We start from the raw sequence: 17,597 nt of genomic DNA on the forward strand, positions 1-17,597 counted from the left end.
TCGGTTCTGAATCCTTCACCCAGACACCGCCGCTCGCAGGAGAAATACTGACTTTGGCAGTGCTTAATCTTCATTATAAAGGGGTTTGCTGAACCTGCCCTTGACTGAGCGTCTTGATGTCGTGCCAGCTCTGTTTACTCCCGAGAGTGTGCCGAGTCGGAGCCTGAGCCTGATCCCGAATTCCTGTCCACAGTGAAAGTGGATAATGGGATTAGGAGCTTGTAGGGCGAGAACTGGGCTCGCCTGGTTTAGTCTCTCATGCCACAGATCAGCAAACAATGGCTCCAGATAAGAATAAAGACATAGAAGAACTTTAAAAGTAGCTGCCGTAGGTGGAATAGTGTGATTTACTTCAAAGCGGGTGAGAGTTAGACGCTTGAGGTCTCAAGTCCTCCTCTAAAGGGACACGATGACGAGGATTCACTCTGCAGCCACCACAGAGCGAGCACGTCTCTGTGCTGCTGCATTTACACTATATTCAGAATACAAAATGATTACAAAGGCAGGAGAAGAAGAAGAAGAAGTGATTTCTAACCTGGAGCTTGAATTTATTTGATTTCTTTGATTGATAATTTAACATAATAGAATATAGATACAATTTCTGAATGGGAGATGTAATTATTATTTATGCTGTTTTGAGGCTTGAAAACAAAGCAGGATTGTTTTTAATGCTCCTGAAAGCTCATTAAAAAGGCCAAAAATAGCTAATTGTGTTTATCTTGCTCAATTCTATGACTTCACGAACACCAAAATAAACGCATAAAACAAACCCGAAGTGTCTGTTCTTCTCAGACCTGCTGCTTCATACGCCGAGATTTCTTTTGACCGACTAAGAAAGTCGGACTTCTGCATGCATCCAAGCTAAATATCTGTAAAATCTTCACCTGTTCTGCTTTGAAGCACTCAAATGGAGGATCAAAGAGCTCGTATCAGGAATCAGAGCTGACACTTGATTAAAATGTTTATTTCTGATGGATCCCAAAGAGGCTTTCAGCTGTATTTTAATTTTTCAAAGACCTACCTCCTCAAATTCAGCACAATACACTGATTCCACGAGACGGAGTGATACCAACCATACACTTCATGATCAGTCTATCTGGTATCACAACACATCCCCCAGTGGTCCAAAACAACAGCTTCAACATGAAGTCTTCATTCTCACCCTCAGAAATATAATCAGCTCCATTGATATTGTAATTGATTCTGCACTGGATTTTATTGTAGTGAACTGCATTGAATTTTAAAGGATTTATAATATTCTACTCATTTCAGGGTAATAAAGTGGCCAAAATACAAGAAAACACCACACTGCTTGATGAGTTTAAGGCACTGAAGTGGCTCAGAACTGTAAACCAGTAAATCTGATAGTAGTTTATAGATAGACATGGCAAAATACTGTGATGATCACAAATGAAACTTAATACTATAATTAAGATACAATTTATGGTGACACTGTAGCACTGGGCCATGTTGGGTGGAAATAATTACTATTGTTTGTATACATATAATCAAATAAATGCAATATATCATAGAAATAAAATAAAACATGTATTTTCTGGGCTACAATAATATTTTTGATGTTTTAGTCGAGGGGTTTTTTGCACAGAATTTTCACATGATAGTATTATTAATGGCTGTTGTGAATCATAATCAGTATAAATCATAACTGGTGTCATGCTAAGACTTATTCCAGGATGTTGTTCTGTCTCCATTAAACTGCAACCAGAGACTGCCCACACAAAGCAGCCGATTCTCCTCGATTGTAGCCTTTTTTTCTCACACTCTGCGGCGTCCCCAGAGGTTTCCCCGCTGCCAGCTGGGTGTGTGCTGACCTCTGGCCACCGGGGCTCACTGGAGAGCGATAGGTCAAAACGCAGATGAAGTGCAATCACAGCCGGTGATAATAGGAGACGTGTCCCCTGGGGGAGCTCAAAGGGCCTCACACAAACCCTGGAAGTGACTGGCTCTTATGTTCGCCAGTCAAACTCCCGTCTCTCATTTGATGGCCGCTTTGCGGCTTTCTGATGCATTACCATGCCCTTGACTTCCTATAGGCACGAGCGGATCAATACTCGTAAAACCCTCATAATAGAGAGCTGCCCGGATGATGATCTGGTAAATCTGGAGTTCTTAGATGAGGTAAGATTTAATGTGTGTATCTCATGGCGTATTGATCGCCCCCGGGGTGTGATGCTCTTGATTCCATGTGTGTGTGTGTGTGTGTGTGTGTGTGTGTGTGTGTGTGTGTTATTTCCTATTCTCAAGGAGACGATAATCAGCCATCTCCACAAGAGATACGACGAGCTGCAGGTGTATACTTACGTTGGAGACATCCTCATCGCTCTCAATCCTTTCCAGAATCTCAGCATCTACTCTCCCCAGGTCTGCGTCGAGACTTTCTCTCACGTGTTTCGACAGTTTCTCTGACAGGAAGTGATGAATGTTGATCGATCATGACACTGACGGTGTGTATCAGGGTTGTAAAAACATGTCTAAGCAAAGAGATTTTAAATTTAATTGTTAAAAAATATCTTCAAAATATCACTTGGGGCAATTCTAATGATAATATTTAATATTAGATATTAGGAATAACAAGATACCACATGCTGTGAGGCGTTCTCACCACATGAGACCCAATAAACTGCAGTAAATGTTTCGCTCCTCGTATTCTTATCATGATATTCCCAGATAATGTTTTTGGTAAAAATCCTGTGAATGTTTGTGTCTCCTCTTAGTTCTCTAAGCTGTACCACGGCGTGAAAAGAGCTGAAAATCCTCCGCACATCTTTGCCACGGCAGACGCAGCCTACCAGGGAATGGTGACATTCTGCAAAGACCAGGTACTCCTCAGAAAGAAAAAAAAAAACTCATGCAATAAGTGGCAACATCCCGGTTTGCGGTTGTGAAACTGATGAAACGATAATGCAAAACTTTGACGGGAATTATTTCCAACACTTGCAAAAGCAAAAGGTGTTTGGCTTCTTGTGGAAAAAAAAAAAAAAAAAGATTTATTTGATTCTTTTTACCTTGTAAATAAAGGGGGGAAAGCGTCTGGAACATGGTGTCAGTATTTCGGGCCTGATGAGTTGTTTCCTCTCGCTGTAGTGTATCATCATCAGCGGGGAGAGCGGCGCGGGGAAAACGGAAAGCGCTCATCTGATTGTTCAGCATCTTACCTTCCTGGGAAAGGTAAACTCTCAGCATTGTCGTTTCTGATATTTCAGGCATAGAAAAGCTACGTGTAGTCAGTGTGGGCAGTTGTATTGAAAAAGCGATTTTCCCTAAAATAGAATAAAACTGATGATCAGAATCAGAACAAGCGAAACCTTTATTCATCCCCGAGGGGCAAAATAGGTGGGCAGAGACTGTTACATTAAAAATATAAAAATAATGAGAGAAAACGCACACAGAAAGAGGGTGGGCGGGCGAAAGCAGCAGATTATGTACAGAATTTATACAGTGGCAGGCCTGCTGCCAGGAACAGCAGGAGGAGTTACTGCAGAGGTAGACAAGACAGTATTGTCCAGATAAAACAGGAAGTGCATTAAAGCAGCAATTAAAACAGCAGTGAACAGCAAAACTGATGATTTACCTCATAAAAATCGAAAAGATTTTTAAAGTTAACATTTAAATGCACAAAAAAGGCATGTGGTACCTCCACCTCACAGTAGGGGGCACTGCTGAGCACACTGCCGTGTGCTCAGCAGTGCCCCCTACATTGAGGTGGAGTTTCAGTGCAGTGTGACTTGGAAAATATTTACAATTTACCATTTTCCCTCTGAGATTTTTTCCACAAACCTCGCTTTCAACTATTTGAAAACTGCATCACCCAAAAATAAAAAAATCGTTGTTGCCCTCAGGCGAACAATCGGACTCTCCGTGAGAAGATCCTGCAGGTGAACCCCCTGGTGGAGGCCTTCGGAAACGCCTGCACGGCCATCAACGACAACTCCAGCCGCTTCGGCAAGTACCTGGAGATGAAGTTCACGCCGACCGGGGCGGTCATCGGCGCCAAGATATCCGAATACCTGCTGGAGAAATCCAGGGTCATCAAACAGGCAGCGTAAGCAGCAGCGCCCTCTCCTGGCCTCACTGGGTTTCATGTCATTCTCCTGACTTTTCTCTTCTTTTTTTTTTTCCTTCAGGGGGGAGAAAAACTTCCACATATTTTATTACATATATGCCGGACTTTACCACCAGGACAAGCTGAGGGCCTACAGGCTGCCCGACCGGACGCCTCCCAGGTCTGAGCCGCACTTTGACCCCATGACACTGATCCGTTTGTCACTTCCTGTCCTGACATCCCGCGCCGTGCGTCTGCAGGTACATCGACAGCCGGCACTGCAAAGTGATGCAGGACATCGTCTCCAGCAAACTGTACCAGGAGCAGTTCGACGCCATTCAGGAGTGCTTTAGAAACATCGGCTTCACTGAAGATGTAGTTCGAATTTAAGAATCTTCTTTCAAATGTCAATACTTTCAATTGCTATAAAAATTGTGTTTCACACGGTGTGTCTTTCAGGAGGTGAACTCTGTGTATCGGATTCTTTCGGCCATTTTGAACACCGGCAACATTGAATTTGCTTCCATCACGTCTCAGCACCAGACCGATAAGAGCGAAGTTCCGAACTCAGAGGCCTTAGAAAACGGTAAGATGCCAGGTGTCTGTCGTATTTTTTGTCCTCTCATAGTTATATAAACAGCTTTAACCGTTTTTCGACAGCAAGCTTGACAAATTTATTTTACTTCATAGGCCTCAGACAGACTTGTTTGATCTCTATCAGACCATACCAGCAAAATGATGACTGTGATAACCTGAATATACCAACCACTCTGGATTTTTGTTCTTGTTTTAGTGCGTTCTGACAATGTTCACATTGAATGCACTTCAAAAAAATGTTCAAAAATTGCTTCATAGTTTCATTTTTTCTTTTTCTTTCTAACAAAAAAAGGTCCAATCTGCAATCCTCTCTGGGTTTCATCAGATTAATGTCATTAGAAACCAGCTGCATGATTTCTGCAGCTTCTGCCTCCCTGTTTTCACGAACTCACCCTTACAGCATAGATTTGATGCTAATGTAATTTGCTAAGAGAAAACAAGGTGGCTTTGAATCTGCAGAAACTGTGACAAGAGGAAATCATGTTGATGTATTTTATGTCTTTAAACTGTTTAGATTCTTTCGCTGCACATCAGATGTATTTGTATAATCTCCGTTTATATGTGCTCTAAGAAAAGGTAATAATAAATTCACCGGTTATTCTTTTGTACCTGCATAAAAACATGACTGAGCGTTGTGGTGTGTTTTTATGCTAATGAGCTGCGATGTGCTCCTGATTATCTCACTGATTGGCTGTTTCCTCTCAGCCGCCTGCCTGCTCAGCATCGGCCCCGAGGAGCTGCAGGAGGCGCTGACCTCTCAGTGCGTGGTCACGCGGGGCGAGACCATCATCCGCACCAACACCGTGGACAAGGCGGCCGACGTCCGCGACGCCATGTCCAAGGCGCTGTACGGACGCCTCTTCAGCTGGATCGTGAACCGCATCAACTCGCTGCTGCAGCCCGACATGAATATCTGGTGAGAGCAGTCCGCTGACGAACATTCGACTGGACGTCCTCGGTTTCTCTCTCTCTCCCCCGATTGTCTCGGGCGATCACGCCGAGTTCCTGCAAAGCCCCGACGACCTTTTCTGGAAGCCTGCGGAGGTAGATGCAAACATGCAGAGGAGAATATCAATGGGCGAGCGCAAAGACAAGCAAAAGGGGAGCATAAAAAAGTTTTAATAAATTTTTGATACGGAGTTGCGTGCAGAGAAAATAATGTTCAGATGATTAAAAAGACTTCAGAGAGACTGCAAAGAGGCTTTTCATTGATCCAAAAGAATTCCTTCATAAATATGAGCGTTGACTGTCAAGCAGCGGTCTCTCACAGCTGCACAGAAGCCGGAGTCCCTGTCTGCATTCCAGTCATCTTGGCCGTTTCCTTATTGCCATTAATAACCCGGTAGCACAGGCCAAAGGTGACCTCTACATACGCTGGGTAATGACTGATCATGAAAGTAGCGGCTCCCAGCACCCAATAAAAAATGCAGGATCCTAAGTCTTCATGCTGTGTTGCAGAGTGTGTATTGTTTGTGCAGATATCGAAAATGTCTCACGGTTAAATCAATGGAGACCGAAATAAAACCATTTAAGAACCTCAGATTTATTTTTTTTTTTATGAAAGCCGATGTTTATGATTCTTCATCAGGCGAGTCTGTCCAGACCAGACTTTGTATTTGGGTTGAACTTGGATTGTCATTAAAGTTTCATCAATTAATACGGCTACTGGGGATTCGCTTGTTCCATCGCACAGAAGAATAAGTTTGTTTGTCCCCCTTTTTCTCCTTTTGAAGTGCCGCAGAGAGCTGCATGAATGTGGGAATCCTGGACATCTTTGGATTCGAAAACTTCAAGAAGAACTCGTTTGAACAGTTGTGCATCAACATCGCGAACGAACAGATCCAGTTTTACTTCAACCAGCACATATTTGCCCTGGAACAGGTAGGATGTTCATCAGCAACAACAACAAAAAAAACTGTTAACAGTCTTTTGGATGAAATTATCACACGAGAGGCGAGACATCATAAGAAAACGTCTATTATTTTGTCCCTCCATATGCCTGAATATCATTTGAATTGTAATTTTTTTAAAAAAAGCTTATTATTCCTGAGTGTTGACACATTCATCAAGGCAGAGACGCTCTCAACATGATCATTTTGTTTATAGCGTGTAGCTGTGAGAAGTAAAGGATTGTTTATACCACCTCCAAATTACTTACTTAATTGATTTAATGAAGCTGTTTACACTGAAGTGCAGAGGTCTTTATTCCCCTTGATGGAAATGAACAGACATTAATCAAGAACCATTTTGCCCTAATGCTTTTAAGTTTGCATTAACTTTTACAGATTCCCTTTAAAAGGAATTACAAGATAAGGCAGGGCAATTTTTGTTCGAGTTGCACATTTTATTTCCAGCAACTCTGCTCTGATTTACTTTGAGAAACACTGATCATCACAGACATAGAAGAGCATCGCTGAAGAATACAAACTAGATCATTTATCGAGGCCAAACTCCTCCCTGATTAAAGCCTCCACTCCTTCATTTACATTTTTAGCACTTCTCTTAAACGCAACTGTTATCAGAAGCAACGTTTGGGCCTTTCACGTTAATAACGGCGGTGATCGTTGAAAACGGGGCCTTTAGCTGGTGGAAAAGTTTTCTCCCCTGGTGTCGGGCTGCTGCTCGGTGAAAGCGGGTTTTTTTTAATTTGCTGCGGATGTCTTCGGTGGTGCTGTACACAGCAGCTGATTATTCCGAGTTAATGACTTAAACATGAGGCCGGTTTAGATCCATTGGTTCCACTTTATTAGTAAAATATATATTTAAAGCAACTTTTTGATCTGAAATTAAACAGATGCAATGATATGATATGACTCTGGGTTATTTGCACATTGAAATAAATTATGAATAAGTAAGTGGCTCTATTTGTTAGTTCGGAGCTGCTCTGCTTTATGCATTCAGTAAAAGACTCTATTATGCTGTAAACTTCAGCCATAGACACACACACACACACACACACACACACACACACACACAGCCAGCTGCAACTGTTTGGCTTTGTTGATTAGAAACTATTTCTCCCTTTTCATGCACAAATCATATCTAGCCCAGATTGGTTAATTGGGTCATTTAGAGAAACCATTACCAGACTATTCTGCATCCACTGGTTCTAATTAGATGGAGTACCAGAGCGAGGGGGTGGATGCCAGCCTGGTGGAGTACGAGGACAACAGGCCCATCCTGGACATGTTCCTGCAGAAGCCCATGGGTCTGCTGTCCCTGCTGGACGAGGAGAGCCGCTTCCCCCAGGCCACCGACCAGACCCTCGTGGGTAAGACTGGAACTGCAGTCCAGCAAGCTTTTGACTTCAAATAGAGCAAATAAAACAAAATACGCAGCTGAATCGTATAAGGACCGAAACGTCAGGCGTTACATGGAGCATTGTTTGTTTCTTTCACCTCCGTGTCTTGCTTTCAGATAAATTTGAGGACAATTTGCGCTGCAAATATTTCTGGATCCCCAAGCGAATGGAGTTCTGTTTTGGAATTCAACATTATGCGGGAACGGTAAACACTTTATTGACTCTGTGCATCAAGTCACGTTCATAGTGAGTCAGCTCTGTAGCAGTGAGACTGAAGCAACACGATGTGATAGATGTTTGGTGTCTCTGACAGGTGATGTACAGTGTGAATGGATTTCTGGAGAAGAACAGAGACACGCTTCCTGCAGACATCGTGGTGGTTTTGAGGACGTCAGAGAACAAGCTCTTGCAGCAGCTGTTTTCCAGCCCCTTAACTAAAACAGGTACGCCGTGAAACAGGGCCTCGGTGTAAAGTACGGCGCGTTAGAAAATCTCCATCACCAGCGGGAACATTATTCCGCCGCCAACCACAAAGGGAACGGAAACTTTCCTTTGAGACGGACTATTGTTAACGGGCGCGGCGCCGCGGCGCTCTCTGAATTGTGCCGCCGCCTCGTGAATGTTCAGGTAAGTGGGTTTCTTAGATGCGGCTCCCAGGCATCTAGTGGTCCCCCTTCATTTCAAGCCTCTGTGTGCCATGCCCGGATAAATCTGCAGTCTCCATTATCTCTTGAGAGGCTCAGCTCTCTGCACGGCGCTCTGTTTTTATTTTCACTAAGCTGTCCCTCTTGGTTTCCCACTGCTGAATGCTATCTACAGATAGTGGGTGCAGTGGGATATTTTTATGATAAGGTTTCTAAATACCTAGGGGATGAAGAAACAGTATTTAGAGAACACAAAAGCAACTCTTCCCACCTCTTTTCTGTTGCTTAAATGAAGGCAGAGTAATATGCGTCTCATTAGCCGAGGCTGAGGCCTCCTGGTCACTTGACTTAGCCGAAATGCTAATAGATGTCTTAAATGATCAGATACCCACTTCCTGCTTTATTTCAGCTAAGCCACATTATGTGACTCACTTCCTCCTTAGGGACCCGCAAATGCTTGCTTTCACCCGCAGCGGCATTAAAAGGAGCTTCCATTCACACAAAAGACACCTGAACAGAGACTCCTGCAGAAATCTGTGTGATGTGTCTGTAAACTCCAGTCTCTGCTGGAGCCTTCAGCCACTTCCCTTCTGCAATTAATGGCTTCGGAGGAGCAAGCTGCACAAAAACAAATTCAGCCGACACTTTATTTCTGCGCACAAAGGCCCTGAATGGAAACGAAGAAATGCTGCAGTGTTTACTGCCGCCGACTTACTGTCACTTAGGTCTAAAAGCTTCTCTATTTTCTTTGTTTCTCCTCACTTTTGTCCATCCTGCCTTTCAGACTCGTGGATGGAGTTAATGTCACAGTTTACCGGAGGAATAAACCATCACCATGCTGTGTGGTTTTTTTTTTTAACCTTTTTAACCAAAGCCTGCCTTGTGGATTCATTTCAACTTATTTCTTTGGAGTCTGAATCCCAATTTTCATGTTGCAGTGTGTGAAAGTGAAGATCATCTCATTAGATAAAAGCTATGAAGCTCTCTGCTCCGGCTTATCGTTCTAGAAAAGATGAGGCCCTGTTTAAAGTAAGATACAGTATAGCACATGAAAATTATAAATCTTTACTTCAGGGTAAAATCTGTGGGGGGATTTAATTTGCATTTTATTTCACATTATAGATTCACTGTTATCTGTGCAATTACCATTATCTGGAAGGATCTGATGGAAATCTGTCTTACACCAGGGTGGCTTCACACTTTGGGTCGTCTCCCCACTGTGTCACCACTAGGGGACACCATTGCAGGCCTGCAGCCTGACACTACCATGGGAGTTAAAAAAAAAAAATACAGAGATGGTAAACTACACACACACACCCATTCACTCACTCAAATATGCATTTAATTATGCACATATTGATCATGTTTGTTTCTGTTGATCCAAAACCTGCAGTGATACTAAACCAATGGCTCTAAAATAGATAATATTGCTTTGTGTAAAAATCCCCCCTTCATGCCATATTCTGGAGACGACCTGTTCTTTCACAGCTCGTATCGGAGGCTGTGAGCAGCGGGGTTGCATGCGGGCCTCAGAGCAAGAAAGCTCCCATGCAGGTGGTGAATAGCCGGGCCACTTGAGCCCTGCAGAATGCGGGTCTCAAGAATGAGGCCTGGACATGTGGTGGTGTTTTGTCAGAGGAAATGGGATGTTTTTGCATGGACAAATTCCTCAGAGCCAGAGCCTTTCCCAGATCAGGAGGATCACAGTGTTTGAATTGGCTGGACTCAGTAAGGCCCTAGCAGGGCCCGGGCAGCCTGCGATCACACTGTGGCTCTGTGTGTGTGTGTGTGTGTGTGTGTGTGTAGCCTCTGGGGCTGCCTGGCTATGCTGATTGCAGTATAACACATCTGCACATACACTAGAGAGCCAGTTCTTTGTCAGAGCACAATAAAAAAGTGAACTGCTATCATTTACCACATTTTTTATTTTAAATTAATCAGGGATTATTACACATATATGCTCCTATTAGCAACACCTACATAAATGTAGTCTGCTTTATTTTTGAAATGTTCGTGAGGCAGCTCGACATGTTAAAATGAGGTAGAAGATGTGAAATCTGTTTTATCTAGTATCCTGAACTTCACCCCAGATATTCTACCTACTCATGTACAGTATTTATATACTTATAGTAATCACTGGTTCAAAATGTTCGGAAAGCCAATGGATCACAAACACTCTTTCTTTAAGCTGCAAATGTGTCTCTGTATCTTTTACAGCTCATTACATTTAGTTAAGTATTTTAGTATTTGTTTTTGCAAAGCTCAACTTTGTTTTTTATAGACACTGTTCTTTATACTTAACTAAATTTATTCAGTTCTTATTCATGTTGCCATTACACTTTCTTACTTACACTATTATTTTAGTGTTAAACATATTCTGAGCCTTTAAGCTCAACCATCACATAAAACTACTAAATCAGCTTCTCCACAGTGCCGAACGTGAGGATGCTGCACATTTCTTGATCGTTTCTGGCCTGTAGAGATTCCTCAATATTTTAGAGTGGCAAAGTTGTAAAAATATTCTCTTGTAGCATGACTAAGGTTATAAGTGCAAGGCCATCAAATTTGTCAAACGATCTGCGTATCGGTTTTCCATGTTAGCGCTGTGGCTGCGGCGCCGCCGTCCTCCCTGGTTTTTTCGGCAGCGTCTCCGTTCATGTGAGGAGATCCTCCTGCGCGGAGATGACAGGCTTCTTCCAGCGATGTGACACATTTGGCTCTTTGTTCTCTCCAAAGTAGAAGTCTTTTTCATCCCAGTGGGCAGATACCCCAGTCTCTCCCTCCACGTCCACACACACACACACACACACACACACACTCGTCAACTGATACCGTTGTTCAATTTCTCCCCCAGTCGTGGTATTGGAGAATGTTTTGAGTCAGCAGTGGGATTTTTGACGGCCCCACACATCAGTAGCAAGGAGCCGGCTCTCCTAAGTCACATGGTACAACATCCTTTTGATAAATGCAACACTGTGTTGTGTCACCAAAAGCCAATTACACCACGCTTTTTATGATTGATCTGCTCTGACAGTAGTGGATGGCATTTAAATCAACAGCCCCCGGAGCCATCTCTAGGCATAAACGGCGGTGGTTACGGAGGGTGGGGAAGGTGGCAGAGGGTTATGGGTGCTTTAATCTAATTTGCCTGGTTGCTGAGTTGAGTTTCTAGATCACATGTTTTCAAAAAGGGAGCGGGAGAGCGGCGGAGATATCCAGGCAAGGCTCTGCTCACTCAGCTCCGGAAGGCTGCTGCTCTCTTACAACTTTGATTGTCCCCCGTGTCGACAGCTCGATCCACAGCTTCAGAAGTACAAGGCGCACACTGGCACTCATAAAAGCGTGTAGGGAGGTGTCATATTGAACGCGGGATTGCTTTTTAATCCCAAGCACATTGACTATTCTTGTCAATAGAACTCCAATACAACTGCCAGCTTGAGGTTTTTTTTTTTTCCTACAGGATTCTTGCTGGGCTTAATTTTCAAAGTGAACGCACAGATGCCAAGGAAGGTTTTTTTTTTTTTTTTTTTTCTGCTTCTCCTTCTTCTTCTTCTTCTTCTCCCTCTGCCCCCCTCCCCGCTCACCGCTCTGCCTCCCTCTCTGTTTGTCCTGGAAGTCCATGCCAAGAGCAACATGCATGAAGCAGAAACGATCAGTGGGACGCTCCTCCACCTGTTTCCCAAGACTGAATGACCTGATGGGAAATATTTCCCTCACCTGCTCCCCTTTTTTTAATTATAAACCGTTTTTCAGCAGCTTCTGGATTTTAGTTTTATTAGTTGGAGGCACTAATATACATAGAAGCCGTCTGTAGCAGTGCCTAAAAATATACATCGTCTTTTTTTTTTTCTTTCCTAACTGAATCCACTGCAGAAGAACAAATCTTTCTTTTTCCTTGTTCGTGTCTGTGTTTGAATAATTCTTATCTACATCATTAGTCAAGTTCCCGGCTGTCTCTAAATTAGAAGGTCTTCTTCCGAGGCCGGACATCACAGGTATCGCCTTGGTTTCATGTCTCAGGAGGCATAAATCTTTGAGGATACTGACTATTAACCCGCGCTCTAATCATCTAGTCAGGAGGGGATATGAAACCCGCCAGAAGAATGAATTAATACGACTCGCCAAGGAATACACGAAGGAAGCCGTGTGTCCATTTGCGAGGCTTAGGTACAACTGTCACAGCTTCTCTCATCGTGGCGCAGCCCCTTCATCTCCTCCTGATGGTGTCATGGAAGTGAGAGGCGTGAAAGCGCAGTGACACTCCACCAGCCCGTTCCACTCGCAGCCACTAATTCATCATGACAAATGTGCTCAGATGATCTGGCCCAGCAGCACTAATGGGGAGAGGAGAGAGCGCACTTCATTTGCACAAGACCCACTCCAATTAATCCATCCAGCTTTACTCAGGGCTAATTGGAGCAGGGCCCTCCCTGCCTGTGTGCTGGTAATATACCCGACACAGTTTAACAGCCCCTGTTCTCAAAGATCATAGTTTTTTTTTTTGTGTGTGTGTGTTTTTTTTCTTTCTTTTTTTTTTTTTTTTTGTTCGTATGTGTGTGTGGATTATGCCAAAGGGCTGTTGTAAAATCTTTATACCGGTATCCTAAATACCAGGCCCCTCTTACAAACATGTGTTCATAAAGAGAAAATTAACTGCTCACACTTCCATCTATCGTATTTTACATTTTCCTCCCTCCCTATTTTTAGGCTGCCTTTCTGAACCGGTGGGTGTTTTTCCAAACATGTTTTCAGCAAATGTGAAAGTGCATATTTTAAATTGACAGTGTCTAGAAATTAGTTTGTTTGCCCTCTGCGAAAGACGTGTTAATATCAGAATAATTGATGAATAAATAAAAATGAGCTGATAACTGTCAGCCACTAAAAGCAGCATCACTGCGAGCTTAAAAGACTCGTTTGAAGTGCTCTCACATCATATGTTTTGGGTTGTTTTGACTACAGCAGTACGGGTGTGCACATATTTGTGTGTGTGTGTGTGTGTGTGTGTCTACGAGTGTTTTTGTCCCATGAGACATCACATTGCCTTGGCTCGCTGCAGAAACCTTTGGCACAAATAGGATGTTCTTTGTCTAAACTTAGAAGTGATCTGGCTGGTGATTAATCCGCCATAAATTGATTTTGATCTCTCCGGTGTGATTGAAGCCTCTAATGCACATTTGATAGCGCCGAGTCCTCGGCGAAGAGGCGCACGCTGATCCGGTCTTTAAGTTTCTGGCTCACTGTCAGACGGCGTCCTTAACAAGTGACGTGAGTCCCCAAATTATACTGCAGGAGCCGGCTGCGTATTTGCATTTTAGAAGTTGGTCCGCGCGCGGTAGAAAATCTAGAACAATTGTTGGCCTGTCACTTCAGCTTTATCACAGAAAACTTACAAAGGTTTTCCTCCTTCCCGTGCGCGGCTGCTCGGGTAATGCTGCCTCCTGTGTCTGCCGACGTATTTTTCTAAAGGTGTGTGTGGCACATCTGTGCAGCTATTGTTTATTCATGGAGTAAACCCTTTGAAATGTGTTAAGATACTTCCCACTCATTATAAAAATCCTGCCACCCATGGATTAGGACTTTGATGTCACCAATCCTGCTTCAAAGGCTTCTTTCACTGCTATTAATCACAGTTTAGCCTCTGAAGATATAGCCAGAGAAAACATTTGGACATCTTGTGCAGAAACTTTGAAATGCTCAGACTGTCTTGCATATGCTATATTCATATCCTTTCCGCTGCGTGTGGGGCTGTTGGACTGCTGCGCACACACACACACACACACGCACACACACTCCTGGGTCCACAGCTTTCCACTTCCTCTCGAATGTCTTTTATTCTGTCTGTGTGCTGGTTTTCCCACTAAAATAGTTGCTCATTTTGTTTCCCATCAGCCTCTAAAGTGTGTACAATAAGTCTGCGCCTCAAAGTTCATGCTCCATATGAATTTCAAACCAATTAAACTTTCGATAAGCCAATTTTTCTTACATCTTACAAGGCCTGGGTTTTGTATTCAACAGGAAATCTGGCCACGTCCAGGGCTCGGGTCACTGCTGCCTCCAGATCTCTGCCTCCCCAGCTCAGCTCAGGACGAACCAAGGTGAGGCGCACGCTCCCCTGGCACACACACACACACACACACATTTACACACACCATCGCTCGGAAGACCGTTGTGCTTTTTATTTGTTGCTCACAGGCATCGCACCATAAGAAACCCAGTAAAAAGCTGTGCTGTGAAGCGTAGCAGCATTAATTGACTACCCAGTTATGTTTGCTGTCTTGCTTGTGGTGATGCAGCATCGCCATCTGCTATTTGGTGTCAACAGCATTAAAGCGGTTCCTCAGACATACCAGCTATTGTTTCGTTGTTAACGGGCAGTAAAGTTTTGCAAATTTTAAGGTTTATGTTTTAGGTTGTTTAAATACGATTAAAATAAATGCATCGCCGTGCTTCAGTAGGAGGCCGAGAGACTTTTGATTCCACTGTAATGCTTCATGTGGGATTGGCTTCAAATGTGAAATATAAGATTGATTAATCTTTTATATACAAAGGGGTTTATTCCCGTCTTATCAGTTGTCAGAAACACTTTCAACTCCTTTCTTTCACTTAGTGTCTCTTTTACCTTAAGTGTCAATGTTTGTTGGATTCTTTTTGTACTCTTTACTTGATATGTGTGAAAATAAAACCATATCAAGAACTGTTAAAGTAGAAACCCTGATGAAGGTGCATTTCTATTTCTTTACTTCTTGTCTGTCCGCTTCTCTCTTCCTTTATTCCCATGTTATTCGCCGACTTGTGCCGTACTCAAAGTCTCCCAAATACCTATTGAAGGTAAGATTTCTGCTAAAAATAGCAAAGCTTTCTGAATATCAGTGTTCCGCCTCTGAACCGCAGACCTGCTCCAAACTTCCAGCAGTCTTTCGGGAAAAAAATAAAATCCCTGTAATCAGCCGAACAATGATTTAATCCAAAATTGTGACGTTAAACGATGTTTCACTAACTTTGAATCATGTGCAGCTTCGCTCCTCTAACATCAATCACCATCAGGCTTTGGAAAATGTAAATCATCTCCTATCTATTTATTCACACAGCTGCAATTCTGGGTTATTAATGTAAACAAATACTTTGTGATGTATTTCTTTTTACATCTTAGAAATAAATTTCTATACAAGACACATACCCAGGCAAACATTTTGGGAGGAACGAGAGTGAAGAAAAACTCTTGATTGTGATGAAGTTCGACTCAACGCCTACTTACTTATTCTGGAACAAGAGAAAGCGTTAATGGCAGCTCTATGTAATATGTATGCTGTGATCTTCTCAATCAATGTTGAAGAAAAGTTGACAGAAAGCGACATCTTTTAAAAGTTACCAGATTAAAGCGGTGAGACGGTTGTTAAAATAGTGAGTCCCAGATAATCGTTAGTGCTTTCTGTATGATCGGCGTTCCAACCGGCAAAGTGTCAGATCTTCTCATCCCGCCGTGTCCGCCGGAGTGTTTGACATACCTTTCTTTCTCTCTGCACCGGCGTGATAAAGTATTAAGATATGCACTTTGCTACGTAGACTTACCATAAAATATCCATTGCATCATTAATTTTGATGGAGCCATGAACTGCGGAGGCCATTAGAAAGCTTATATTGTGTCCTCGTTAATCTGTCGTCATCAGGATTTCTGTCTGCCTCGTGACGGCTACTCTCATTACTCAGAATGCTCTGCAATTTTCCCGTGCCCCACAGCAGTGCAGAATTATTCTCTAGATTGTTAGCTTTAAGTGTTTATGAGGCGAAGTTATACAGACGGCACAGTTAGTACAGCTGTGTATTCCCAACTGGCCCATTTAGAGGAGGGAGACCTGCCGCAATAATACCTTTATCTCTGCGGAGAGCGCCGAGGACGCCATGTTGCAAATAAACGGCACCTCATTTGAATCCGCCGCCCTCGGGTCTGACCTGTTTGTCGCTGCCGTGTGTTCACCGTGCGTGCTTGTGTTCAGGTGGACACCATGGAGATGATGCGCCACCCCGACGAAACCACCAACATGAGGAGACAGACCGTGGCCTCCTATTTCCGTGTAGGTGCCGTCATTTCCCGCCGAGAGAAACTCAATCAAAATCTGCCTCAACTGTCTCACGGCTTGTTTTCAGAACAGAAACTACTAGACTCGTTATGATGACCTTGATTTGGTTGGAATTTTGCTAATATGTTTCAATGGAAGTGCAATTTTATGATTTTTTTGTAGAATATATAAGAATTTGGTGCAGACACAGGCCTTTAGAAGGATTCATGGACTGGATGAGAGGTTCAAAATGTGTCTTCCAGAATGTTGCACTTCGTGTTGTTGTATGGATTTGATTGATTTTTACAGCATCTGATGTACTGAAAGGGATTTCAACAGATACATTGAAAAAAAACAAAGGTAAACCTAAGCAGTGGAATACAAGTGGTAAAAAATAGAAATGGCATTTTCATTATTAACTGGTCTCACTGGTAATTCAGTACCATTTTGAAAATTACGATATCAATATTTACATTTTTTTTGTTCAGTGTATGAAACATGACAACCGATTCTGCCAATAATTTATTTTTGTCGATCTTTTTTGTTAATTTTTCTGTGTGTATTTGAGTTTATTCATTCAAATTAACAGCATTCTAAATACCTGAAAAGAGGCTTCACATGTTTATTACTCAGTTTTTAACATAAAAAAACACTGAAACGCTGCAGAGCCAGATATCTCTTTCTTCAGTTTGGTGGAGAGTCAAATGAAGCTCAATGAAGCTTTTCTTTCCCACTACTGAATTTCATGGTGATCATTCGCAAACGAATTTAAAACACGGGTGAGATGTTTGCAGGTTGTTCCAGTGCCTCTAAGTGGACAAAGCATCACTGAATGCAGTTCGAGTTTGTTTTATTAATGCTATGAAATCTTTAAAGATTACCACGGTTGCTGTTTGTGTCTATAATATTCTGTTGGGACTGATTAAAACTGTCAA

General features: G+C 42.8%; 1 protein-coding gene across 1 annotated transcript in view; it reads left to right on the plus strand.

The window, feature by feature from the left end:
* myo3b (myosin IIIB) overlaps positions 1-17,597 on the plus strand; it is a 59,985-nt gene that overhangs the window by 17,837 nt on the left and 24,551 nt on the right. The window contains exons 10-25 of the mRNA XM_030111794.1: positions 2,055-2,139; positions 2,266-2,382; positions 2,736-2,840; positions 3,106-3,189; positions 3,861-4,063; positions 4,146-4,244; positions 4,324-4,438; positions 4,523-4,649; positions 5,366-5,576; positions 6,394-6,541; positions 7,778-7,931; positions 8,078-8,166; positions 8,275-8,404; positions 14,621-14,700; positions 15,413-15,433; positions 16,600-16,677. Coding sequence (XP_029967654.1) covers positions 2,055-2,139; positions 2,266-2,382; positions 2,736-2,840; positions 3,106-3,189; positions 3,861-4,063; positions 4,146-4,244; positions 4,324-4,438; positions 4,523-4,649; positions 5,366-5,576; positions 6,394-6,541; positions 7,778-7,931; positions 8,078-8,166; positions 8,275-8,404; positions 14,621-14,700; positions 15,413-15,433; positions 16,600-16,677 — 1,846 coding nt within the window. The remainder of the gene's footprint in view (positions 1-2,054; positions 2,140-2,265; positions 2,383-2,735; positions 2,841-3,105; positions 3,190-3,860; positions 4,064-4,145; positions 4,245-4,323; positions 4,439-4,522; positions 4,650-5,365; positions 5,577-6,393; positions 6,542-7,777; positions 7,932-8,077; positions 8,167-8,274; positions 8,405-14,620; positions 14,701-15,412; positions 15,434-16,599; positions 16,678-17,597) is intronic.

Source organism: Salarias fasciatus, chromosome 16 (genome assembly GCF_902148845.1).
Source record: "Salarias fasciatus chromosome 16, fSalaFa1.1, whole genome shotgun sequence".
Taxonomy (NCBI): domain Eukaryota; kingdom Metazoa; phylum Chordata; class Actinopteri; order Blenniiformes; family Blenniidae; genus Salarias; species Salarias fasciatus.